At 40.9% G+C, this 12,417-nt stretch overlaps 1 protein-coding gene and 1 long non-coding RNA gene across 3 annotated transcripts in view; one reads left to right on the top strand and one right to left on the bottom strand.

The window, feature by feature from the left end:
- The window catches only part of cpped1 (calcineurin-like phosphoesterase domain containing 1), a 45,536-nt gene that overhangs the window by 16,548 nt on the left and 16,571 nt on the right, over positions 1 to 12,417 (top strand). Inside the window, exons 3-4 of the mRNA XM_055057750.1 lie at positions 1,912 to 2,249; positions 3,917 to 4,135. Coding sequence (XP_054913725.1) covers positions 2,186 to 2,249; positions 3,917 to 4,135 — 283 coding nt within the window. The 5' untranslated portion in view covers positions 1,912 to 2,185. The remainder of the gene's footprint in view (positions 1 to 1,911; positions 2,250 to 3,916; positions 4,136 to 12,417) is intronic.
- Positions 6,217 to 7,707, bottom strand: LOC129377653 (uncharacterized). Of its 2 annotated transcripts, XR_008607953.1 has the most exons (4): positions 7,624 to 7,707; positions 6,995 to 7,044; positions 6,736 to 6,893; positions 6,217 to 6,274 (listed from the first exon to the last, which is right to left on the bottom strand). It is a non-coding gene; the product is annotated as an uncharacterized LOC129377653 (long non-coding RNA). The 2 variants fall into 2 exon arrangements; XR_008607952.1 differs by lacking the exon at positions 7,624 to 7,707 and having other exon boundaries at positions 6,995 to 7,266.

The following is a 12,417-nucleotide window of genomic DNA, read 5'->3' as shown; positions in this document are numbered from 1 at the left end:
GCGGTCTGGGTTCAATCTTTTTATGTTTAGACATAAGAAAATGTTTAATTTGTAAATACTTGTAAAAATGCTTCTTTGAAATGTTATACATTTGATTTCTTTCATATTTATTTCTTCTTGAAATATGCAGAGAAAAGCAGACAAGATATTTTTCTAAAAGATGGATTAAGGTCTGAAGGTCAGTTTCGGATTTGCTCTGAACAGATTATTAGCTGAGCTCCAGTAAATATTAAACGTATTTCACAAATATCATTCATAACATTTCAGCCTTTGGTCCAACAAGATGAAACATACTCTTCATTCAGAAAAACCTTCTCCCTTGATGCTTCACTGGGTTTTACTGAGGATGTCTGAATCATTTTTACTTTCTGGAATCATTTGAACAGAGTAACGGCTCCCATCATTTAAATGTCGTTCTGGTCCGTTTCAGTCAACATGCTGGATGAGAGAAACAGAACAGGAACCGTCTCGTCCGATTGGACTGCTTCACCTGGACGATAACCTGCAGAACCTGGACCCAGAGTCCAACATCAGTGTCTGACCTCACAAATGCTCTAATGCACTAAAGATGAATATGGCTAATTAAAGTCCATATTTTATGTGTAACAGCTTCCCCTTTTATGCCCGTCCCGTCATACACACAGAGGAGGCCAGTTGGTTGAATTTTCTGTAATAACTGTAATAAATGGTCAACACAAATTAGTACAGTGAGCTCCACTACTGGTCCATCAGCTCTCAGCATACATAGTAGAGCGCTCAACAGACTGCCTCACAAACTATCATTACAATCTGGCTTCACAACATATTTTTCTAACAAATGATCGTATAGTGATATTTGATTATTAATACTTCTTTAAAATTAATTTAACACAATCTGGTCTATTTCCTATAAATAAAGAAAAAAAAACAAACAAAAAAAATAGACAGACAACAATCAAATTTAACTAATAAACTAATTAACAGTAACTTCTAACTGAAACAGGGAACAAACAAACTGACAAGCTGGTAAATACAGCAAACCGACAACTCAACTGAAGAAAAACTGACAAACATAACTGACAAAATAATTTACTAATAAATAATATAATATAATTACCTGTAATAAATGGTCAACACAAATTAGTACAGTGAGCTCCACTGCTGGTCCATCAGCTCTCCGCATACTGCAATAAAACTCCACGTCAGTCTTTGAGCACACCTACTATGACTGCTCAAAAAAGAACTGGATTTGGTGACTTACCACAGTAGAGCGCTCAACAGACTGCGTGGAATTTACGGTTTAGCTTTGTATTTATAGACAACCAGTAGGGGGCGCCAAAAACCATTCATCACATGGTAATTACAAAACATTTTAGCAAGAATTTCATCTTAATACCCGTTACATATGGAAACCCTTTTCTGCCATGAAAGAAAAAAAAATCCAAAGATAGTAATAATTTCGAGTTTTAAAGGCATAGTTCTATCTCCAAAGTCAATTTTGACTTTCGCATGAATAATTTTCACTTCGAAGTCACAAGTGTGATAGTCATAATTCTGAGATTTGGTGATACGAATGAAATACAAAGTCATAATTTTGACTTTTTAAGTAATTATTTCAACTTTTGAATTTTTAATTATGAGGTAAAATGTCCTAATTTTCATACATAGGGTTATAATGTGATTAATAATTTTGAGATAAGTCATAGTTTTGAGATTTAAAGTCAAAATCATGAAATATGAAGTTTTGACTTTAAAAGTCATTTAAATTTTGAAAGTACAAAACTAAACTTTTCTCTGGTATCTTTTAATCATGACTGAATCTCGTCATTCTAACGTTGAAAGTTTAAAAGGTGACTTCCTGTTGGGCTTTTATTTTGTTCTTTCATAGCTGAAATGGATTAAAGTCAGAATTGTCTGTTTTTTTCTAAATAGTGTTTTAAAGAAAACAACGCGCCTTCCTGTTCCGGCCAGCTGACAGCCGCAGCAGTCCCAGCCTCCTCGCCAGGTTGTGTAATCGAACCCCGATAAGCGGCCGGTTCCCAGCAGTCAGGCGGAAGAAGCAGCGCAGCAGCTGAAACGGGTCTGGACCGGAGTCTGGACCGGAGTCTGGACCGGAGTCTGGATCGGAGTCAGGCGGACGGGCAGTTCTGGAAGTTCGGCGGTAGTTGTTTAGTGTTCTGGGACAGCAGCGGCACCAGCCGGGAACATGGCGGACACAGAAGAAATGTTCCTCCGAGCCAAACATCGGACTTTCAGCGGACTGAGTGAAGGTAACCCCCGCCGGTCCGGTCGGGTTAGCCGGTCCGGTCAGTTAGCCCCCGCCGGTCCGGTCGGGTTAGCCGGTCCGGTCAGTTAGCCCCCGCCGGTCCGGTCGGGTTAGCCGGTCCGGTCCGGTCGGGTTAGCCGGTCCGGTCCGGTCGGGTTAGCCGGTCCGGTCCGGTCGGGTTAGCCGGTCCGGTCGCTAGCTAACCGTCTGTTTCTTCCAAACTTTTCGTCACTGTTGTCATGGTAACGCTCTATGTAGCTTTTATTACAGACGTTAATTTATTCAACTGTTATATTTTATACACGTTTCCAGTTTTAGAGGTGAATATTTAATATTAATGAATTACAACATTTAATTTCCCTTTGGGATTAATAAGTATTGATTTATGTTTAATGACACAATTTAAACGTCACTACAGGTTTTCTCAATACCCAGAGACACAAGTCCAGACATGTAGCATGTTGAGTAACGACTCAACACTCACCTGCAGAACACTCACCTGTAGAACACTCACCTGCAGAACACTCACCTGCAGAACACTCACCTGCAGAACACTCACCTGCAGAACACTCACCTGCAGAACACTCACCTGCAGAACACTCACCTGTAGAACACTCACCTGTAGACTCACCTGTAGAACACTCACCTGCAGAACACTCACCTGTAGAACACTCACCTGTAGAACACTCACCTGCAGAACACTCACCTGCAGAACACTCACCTGCAGAACACTCACCTGCAGAACACTCACCTGCAGAACACTCACCTGTAGAACACTCACCTGTAGAACACTCACCTGTAGAACACTCACCTGCAGAGTGTTGGGCAATAACTCAATATTTAGATGTGCTTTAAGTTTCATCATTAATTATGTATTTAGTGAAAAAGGAATATTAATAGAGTATAAATGTGTTTTAAAGAGTTCTTAAATATCTATTTATGGAGCTAATACTTTCAATATGTTTCTCATGCACACTGCAGAGAAATGCAGAGATGTTTTTAGCTGGGCACTAAAACTTTTCACTAAAACGCTCCTCAGGTGTGATTGAAAGAACAAACACAAGCTGAGCTCGTTTTCACTGACGGCTTTATGAACTCGGACGTAACGAAGAGAATGTTTGTAAACAAACAGATGCATGTTCAACTGCGACCAAAACTCTCTGCCCTGACCTCTGACCTCTACAGGAACCTGTCGCTCCACAAGATGCTGTGGAGTGACAGGTTTAGTGTTTACTGCATAGATTACCAGACACGCAACTCCTGGTTGGTTATTTAGCACTAGAATTTGCACGTCATTTATGTGAATTTATCTGTTGTGCAATTTTTATGGTCACACAGTAACAGATTACACAAGATAGTCGTGGAACAGATTATCCAGAAAACCATCTTATCAACTGACATGTTGAAACAGAACCAGGAGTTTAATGTTTCTGGAGAGAAGATCTGTTAAACTAACCACCTGTTGGTGCCAGTCCACCAAAACACGGACAACTTCAAAGTTTAATCTATGAAAACAAAACCTAAAATAATTACAAGATCAAAAGAACAAATAATTTAAAATATAAATGAGACAAAATGGAAATAAAGCAGCAAAACTGTAAAGGTCAGAAATCGAAGCTCAAATAAGATGTACTCTACTGGCTCCTGGGTTCTGACCCGCTGTGTTCCCAGAGGCGGAGCGGCAGTGGACCGGGCCGTTCTGCTTCGTCCAGGCTGCGGACCCCCAGCTGGGCCTGATGAAGTCGTGGCGGATCGGCGACGCGGTGGGCGGCGGGGACGAGTGGGAGGAGGAAGTGGCGCTCACCAAGCAGGCGGTGGCGGGGGTCAACCAGCTGCAGCCCCGGCCCCGCTTCATGGTGCTGTGTGGGGACCTGGTCCACGCCATGCCGGGTAGGAGGCTTTAACTAGGCCACTTCAGCTATTTGTGTTTAATGACCAATCACAGCCCAGCAATTATGTGTCACATTTATCAAATTTTACAATGACAATCTGAAATTCATTTGTTTCTTTCCATCGTGTTATAAAATCAAACAGTTTTAGTAAATATGTGAAATCCTATTTTTATTAAAGCTACATGCAGTGTTTCTTTGTGTAACATTGCTCTGCTCGGCCCGTTTTCCCGCCTGGCTGCAGCTGATATTTACCGATGGAAACGTCGAACCTTCCCGCCGCGCTCGGCTGCAGCCGCTGAATATGTTCAGCCATAATCAGTCCAGGGATTTCATCTGTCTGTGTTGTTCCTGCCGATGTCAGAAATAACATCAATGAGTGGACAGCTCTGGTTCCATCCATTCTGTCTTGGTGACCAGATCTGCTTGTTCAGTGGTTTTGAACTGTTTATTCATTGAGGTTTGATGCAGTGTAGCGAGGTCACGATACGCTGTGAGCTTCAGGGGAACTTCAGGCTGAAATACTTGATATCAGCAAGCGGTGCTGACTGAGCATCTGCAGCTCCTCCGACCCAAAGAGCCGGTCCGCTTAAATCTAACGTCTCTTCTCTTGGATTCGCATTTTACTCAGATTGGTTTCAGTCGGTCTGCACGGCTTCCAGTCTCTAATCCAGAACGGCCAATATCCCAGCCAGCACACCTAGGTGGGCCCCATATGGGATATAAGTGGGCAGGCAATATGGGTCCCAAAAGGGTTTGTCCACGGTTTCCATGGTGGCCCCACATGGGTTTGCCCAAGTAGATTTTAATGGGTGCTGACTGGGTTTTCAGTGGGTCCCACATGGTTAACTCACATGAGGCCCATCTGTGGCCCACTAGGGTGCTGTCAAGGATATTTACGTGGGTCCCAATTGGGTCTGAACTGGGCTAGAATATGGGTAACAAGTGGGTTTGTCCACGGTTTCCATGGTGGCCCCACATGGGTTTGCCCAAGTAAATTTTTATGGGTGCTAACTGGGTTTTCAGTGGGGCCCATGTGGTTAACTCACATGAGGCCCATCTGTGGCCCACTAGGGTGCTGTCAGGAATATTTACCTGGGTCCCAATTGGGTCTGAACTGGGCTAGAATATGGGTACCAAGTGGGTTTGTCCACGGTTTCCATGGTGGCCCCACATGGGTTTGCCCAAGTAGATTTTAATGGGTGCTGACTGGGTTTTCAGTGGGTCCCACATGGTTAACTTACATGAGGCTCATCTGTGGCCCACTAGGGTGCTGTCAGGAATATTTACCTGGGTCCCAATTGGGTCTGAACTGGGCTAGAATATGGGTAACAAGTGGGTTTGTCCACGGTTTCCATGGTGGCCCCACATGGGTTTGCCCAAGTATTTCAATGGGTGCTGACTGGGTTTTCAGTGGGTCCCAGATGCCTTAATCCTGTAGGAACAATTCTCATCTAACCTGGATGTGAATTACATTCATAGATATGCAATCTTGATCAACAATCCAAAGTCCAGCTTAAAACGTGTTCAAATAAAAAAAAAAAAAAGAGATGAAAAATTTATTTTGCTCAAGGCTTTTATTTAGTAATTTAAAATATTGTCAGGAGTTATTTTTTACCTCACTACAGCAATTATTAGAACTTCATTAATACTCAGGGAATGGTGCCACAAAAAGAAATCTGCAATTATTCACGACATCTTTGAAAATAACAGAAGCTAGTTTACTATAACAAACTTATAAACAGATCTATAAATATATATCTATAGATGCACACAAATAAAGACACCTACATATTTTCCTACAGGTCTATAAATGTATACATCTAAATACTATCTATATAACTTTATACACGTATATTCACATTGATACACAATGTGAATATACACACCTATATAGATCTTTCACAATACATTTTTGTTAAACATTTTTAAAAATAACCTACATGCCATATGCATGCTTAAATTTGAAATCTCTCATACTTTACTGAAACTGTCCATCTTGAAAGACCTCCCAACCTGAGTTTGAACTGGCAGTCTCTCTAGTCTATTTCCACTTCCACTCGGGCTCCAGTAAACCACTTTGAGAGTCTTTGCTGTATGCTTGTGTGATTCTGTAGATGGATAATTTCTTTTAAGTCCCCTGAAATAACAAGCAAAGGTAGAAATTGTATTAGTGTTTCATTTTAGCACAATGTAACATTCATGAGATTTGCATCTCCCCTTCATGGGGCAAAAATGCTTGCAGAGATATGCCATAATCAAAGGACTCTTGAGTCATCATTATTATGTACAGAAACTATATTCTTACTGTAAATTTAAAATATATCCATCTATATAATCAACTACTAGGTTCTATCGTGGTTTTGTGGTTATTTTAATATTGTTTGAAATGCAAACAATATTACCTTCAAATTTTTAAGTTCTTAACAACAGTGAAAGAATACTGTTCAAATAAAACCAAAAATTGAAGACTCAATTTTTAACCTAAAAACATTACTAAAAATAACAAACAAAAGCTAAAACAACCAAAATAAATTAACATATGTTTAAGAAAAGAAAAGTGAAAAAAAAAGTTACTCTGACAATAAAACTGATATTTACCATACAAAACATCAAAGAGACGCAGGTCCAAGAGCTTGTTTCCAATGTTGGCCAAAAAGGTTGAACTGGACTTCCAGTTCATGGGACATGAGGAATCGCACAGCTGGTTGTATTGTGTCATCTAAGGATGCTCCTCCAATTTCTGTAGCCATGGCAACCTTAAGTACAATGACAATAACAGGACAACATTTTGTTTTTGTTCATCAGTTTGTCATTATATCACTCTTATGTGCTTAATTTCACTAACATATTAATCTACCTTTTTCAAATCATTATAAAGTGATCTTCACACGCTGATCCTCTTGAAGCCTGCAAAAATATATATTTTATTAGTGCAATATAACATTTAGACTTTTCAAAAAAATAAAAAAATTAAGGCAAAACAGCCTTTGTATAGATTAACTACTGAAGCCTTATATTGTAAACACTGAACAGTTTTGCAATTATCCTAATTTCTTTGTTAACGTGACAGGACTAAGACAGTAGTATTACTCTTAAGAGAAGTTTAGAAAATCACTATAAATGTAACTAATAAAGCCTAAACATTTCACATATAAAAAATTAGAGCTACAATTAAATATAAGTACATTTCACATAACTGCTAGCTAAATATTGCAAAAATATCAAAAAGAATTTCTTCATCTTTCAATATTTGTTTCAGGCTTGGCCACTGATTGACATGATGGGTTTCAATTTACGGACCCACATGCAGTAACCACACGTTGGATAGGGATGAGTGAGTGATTTATTTACAACAGGACAAAATAAAATCTATTTCCGGACATCAGCGGAAGGGTGAGGACCACTCGACCAGGTTGGCCTGAAACGAGAACTTAGTTATGACGGGCTTAGAATGAGTGATCGGAGGGGAAACAGGAACAGGCTTACTTCGGTGCGGGTCTTTCGAGGCGTGGGTGTGAGATGCCAGGTTCCTGAGAGAGGGTGTGCAGCGGTTCCGAAGGTAAATGCGAGGTGGAATGGAAGAGAGCTGGAAGCTCGAAGGGTGGAGTGGAGGCAGTGGAATCGGCGGAGCGAGCAGGCAGGTATTCACTGGTGAGTTCTCGAATGAGGCGACAAAACCCCTAGGATCGAACAAACACAGAGACCAGGTGACTTCTAGTAGACACAGAAACGTTCTCAGAAAACTGTTCACAACAGGAGAGGCCAGAGTGACTACCGGTGTATGCAACCATCTAGCATACACCAGTAGAATCTTCAGTCAATCTAGCGTAGACTGAAGATTCTGCTGCTCCTCCACCTGTGCCAAGCTCCACGGGCTCCTCACAAAGATCCTCGCTGAAATAAGATGCGACACTCACATACACACACTCTCACACAGGAACCCTGACACTGATGACTACTCTAGACCAACACAATAGCGGCAGATTGAAATAAACTATGACATAACAAAACGCTTTAAAGTGTCACACAACAATTAAAAAAAGAATTTAAAAATATGAACTACAATGCCTTCATCCTATTTACAAAAAACCTTTTAGGCCCAATATACTGAAACCACATGGGCCCCATATAGTGTTCCCATTTCTGTCCCATGCCCGGTTAGCCCACGTTAATGCTGAATTGGGCCCATACATTTAACCCAATTGAGCCAACAATATGAGTCCCATTTCGGTTAACCTTTTGAGCCTCACGCAGTTGGCCCAGATAAAACCCATGCCCTCTTATCATTACCTATATAGCCCAAAGCTAAACGATTCAATGCAGTTTTATTGAAAAAAACGACAATAATAATCTTGCATGGGTCCCAGCCAAACCAGCCTGAATCCATACATGAGACCCACCCATGCATGCTGATGTGACTGAGAAAGATTATTAAAAGCCCAAGTACATAGAATGAAAGCACAATAGTTACTCTTTTTAAATCATACAAATGGTTTTATTGTGTCCAGACACTTTGTAACAACCTCTGCTAGCAACATAGATTCTTCAGTGAACCGATTTCATTCTGCCTCGTTGGCGCTCAAATGAACCAATGGCAGCTCAACAAATAGAATGGCGGCGGTATTTGAAAATGGTTTGGCCCACAACGCTGCGTTTGAAATCGGTCTGCACTAAAATCTGCTTATTGTGTGTAGCTGTGTGTGTTAGCAATATCAGAAAAAGTATCACCCTAAAGAAAAGCAAAAATAACAATAACAATTAAGTCTCTTTTGGGATACTGTCGTCCGATTTGTTACGAGCAACAATTTTTTTAACAAGCGATTTAAAATCTCTCCCTAAAATTTGGTACTAGGTAAAACAGAAGAAATGTACTTACAGATTCTTTCGTAGATCAGCCAACAGGCAGACTCCGCGCCAACGGACTGATGAAGAGAACAGGCTTGATTTTGAAACCGCATATCCATCCGCGGGTCATTTTACGTTTTCCAAGAAACACAAGATTAATTTTTGAGAGTGCTACATCGGTTTAACAAATGTAAAACCGATGTAGCAAAAGTTCTCAATGTAAATAAATACATTTCGTTGTCCTCCTTATTCAAATATGTTTTGGAACTATTTTCTTCAGTGGATGTGTAAAGTGCCTACCGGTACTTCAATTCACCAACCTTTATTGGCAACGGTGCCTCAGAGCAAACAATGAACAAAAAGGTAATTGGAACCAAATGAATCATTAACAGAAATGTTACGTTTTTTTATTTTTTATTTTTATTTATACTGATGACTTGGAAAATGTTTGCAAATATATGAAAAAACAGATGCTCAAAATTTTACTCTTGTCTCTCACTTGCTAATGAGTTTGTTTATTTTCTAAACATTTTGTGATATTTTTCACAATGGTCTGATCTGAACTATTTGTCCAAATAAAAATTTAAATCTTGCTGCGAACAGGCTGCAGTAAACTCTATGGATGTCTAAACATCCAATTGATAAAAAATAATAATAAAAATAAAATAAAAAGTTATTATTATTAAAAATAAAACAAGGACTAAAGCTCAACCATGACCACTCTGTGCTTAATTTTGAGTAAGCACCAGAATATGAGTTTACGTATATATTTCAAACAGATTATTTCAAAAAAATGTTTTAAGACATTCAGACTGCAATAATAAAATGAAAAAAAAGTTAGGGGTTCAAAGTGTAGCAAGAGCAATACTGAACTGGCTTTTGCTTTGACATACAGTGAAAAGTTTGAAAGTGACAGGGTAACCACATTGTCGATTAAAATGTTCTACAATTTTGTCCCATTTAGACCATGAAAAAAAGTACTAGGGGCTACATTTTCCTGCCCAGGTCCAACCCATGTATGGTTAGCCCATGCTCATGTCATGTTAGTTTAATGTGGACAGCCCACATTGGGCTTCTCATGTGGGGCCCATGATACTGAAACCACATGGGCCCCAAATAGTGTTGCCCATTTCTGTCCCATTTCCAGTTAGCCCACATTGTTGCTGAATAGGGCCCATACATTTAGCCCAAATGGGCCAGCCCATAGGGGTCCCATTTTAGTTAACCATATGTGTCCCATGAGGTTTGCCCAGATAAAACCCATGACCACTCATTACCCATATGGCCTACTACAAACCCAAGGGGGGCCCACTCATGCGTACTGGCTTGGAGACTGGACTGGACTGTTCTAGCATAAAATAATAACATGAAAAAATGTTAAGGGTTCAAAGTGTGGCTAGAGCAATACTGAACTGGTTTAAAAAAATAAAGCATTGTAGAATTATTTTTAATGTTTTAATATCCTGGTCCTCTGGAAGCCTATTGTTTGTAAATGAGCCAGGCATAGATATCACACAGTGAACATGTTTTAGGTTCAAACATTAGGAAGACATGGATGTTCTGTTCTATCAGCAAAATATATCCTTGGGTGATCTCCAAGACGAGGTCACCTTCGTCCTGGAGACCTCGACAATGGTCAAGGTCACCAACCTTTACTATCGTCGAGGTTTCCTACAAGGAAAAAATTAAATTCTACAATTTACCTTACATCAACTCCATTAGAGGCCAGCTGAGTAACAATTGCCTTGGCAAAGACTATAAAGCTGACATCTCGGGTAATTCTTTCCAAGTTTTGAGAATCTTGCTCTTGCAGCTTTTGCTTTGACATACAGTCAAAATTTTGAAAGTGACAGGTTAACTACAGGGGTTGGACAATGAAACTGAAACACCTGGTTTTAGACCACAATAACTTATTAGCGTGGTGTAGGGCCTCCTTTTGAGGCCAATACAGCATCAATTCGTCTTGGACAAGTATGGGGCCAAGGGAATGCCATGATATGGCAGCCCACACCATCAATGATCCACCCCCATGCTTCACTCTGGCATACAACACTCTGGCTGGAATGCATCTTTGGGGCTTCTCCACACCGTAACTCTCCCGGATGTGGGGAAAACAGTAAAGGTAGACTCATCAGAGAACAATACATGTTTCACATTGTCCACAGCACAAGATTTTCGCTCCTTGCACCATTGAAACCGACGTTTGGCATTGATACGAGTGACCAAAAGTTTGGCTATAGCAGCCCGGCTGTGTATATTGACCATGTGGAGCTCCCGACGGACAGTTTTGGTGGAAACAGGAGAGTTGAGGTGCACATTTAATTCTACCATGATTTGGGCACCGTGGTTTTATGTTTTTGGGATACAATCCAGGTTAGCACCCAAACATCTCTTTAAGACAGCTTCATCTTGCATCCACAGTTAATCCTGTTAGATGTGGTTCGTCATTCTTGGTGGTATGCTGACATTACCCTGGATACTGTGGCTCTTGATAATCACAAAGACTTGCTGTCTTGGTGAACAATTTGCCCTCTTTTGAACTCCAGTATGTCCCAAATAATGTTATGTGCATTGCAATATTTTGAGCAAAACTGTGCTCTTACCCTGCTAATTGGACCTTCACACTCTGCTCTTACTGTTGCAATGTGCAATTCATGAAGATTGGCCACCAGGCTAGTCCAATTCAGGCATGAAACCTCCCACACTAAAATGAGAGGTGTTTCAGTTTCATTGTCCAACCCCTGTACATTGTTCTACAATTTTGTCTCATTTAGCCCACTTAAAAAAGGACTGGGGTCTACATATCCACACCCAGGTCTAACCCATATATGGTCAGCCCATGCTGATGTCATGTGGGTTCAATGTGGTCTGCCCACATGGGCTTCCCATGTTGGGCCCATGATACTGAAACCACATGGGCCCCATATACTGTTGCCCAGTACTATCCCATTCCCAGATAGCCCACTTAAAAAAGGACTGGGGCCCACATATCCACACCCAGGTCTAACCCATATATGGTCAGCGCATGCTGATGTCATGTGGGTTCAATGTGGTCTGCCCACATGGGCTTCCCATGTTGGGCCCATGATACTGAAACCACATGGGCCCCATATACTGTTGCCCAGTACTATCCCATTCCCAGATAGCCCACTTAAAAAAGGACTGGGGCCTACATATCCACACCCAGGTCTAACCCATATATGGTCAGCCCATGCTGATGTCATGTGGGTTCAGTGTGGTCAGCCCACATGGTCTCCCCATGTTGGGCCCATGATACTGAAACCACATGGGCCCCACATAGTTTTGCCCAGTTCTATCCCATTCCCAGTTAGCCCACTTAAAAAAGGACTGGGGCCTACATATCCACACCCAGGTCTAACCCATAAATGGTCAGCCCATGCTGATGTCATGTGGGTTCAATGTGGTCTGCCCACA

Source organism: Poeciliopsis prolifica, unplaced genomic scaffold (genome assembly GCF_027474105.1).
Source record: "Poeciliopsis prolifica strain line A6 unplaced genomic scaffold, Auburn_PproV2 SCAFFOLD049, whole genome shotgun sequence".
In the NCBI taxonomy this organism is placed as follows: domain Eukaryota; kingdom Metazoa; phylum Chordata; class Actinopteri; order Cyprinodontiformes; family Poeciliidae; genus Poeciliopsis; species Poeciliopsis prolifica.
The sequence above is the reverse complement of the archived record's forward strand: the minus strand, read 5'-3'. Positions and strand labels throughout refer to the sequence as shown.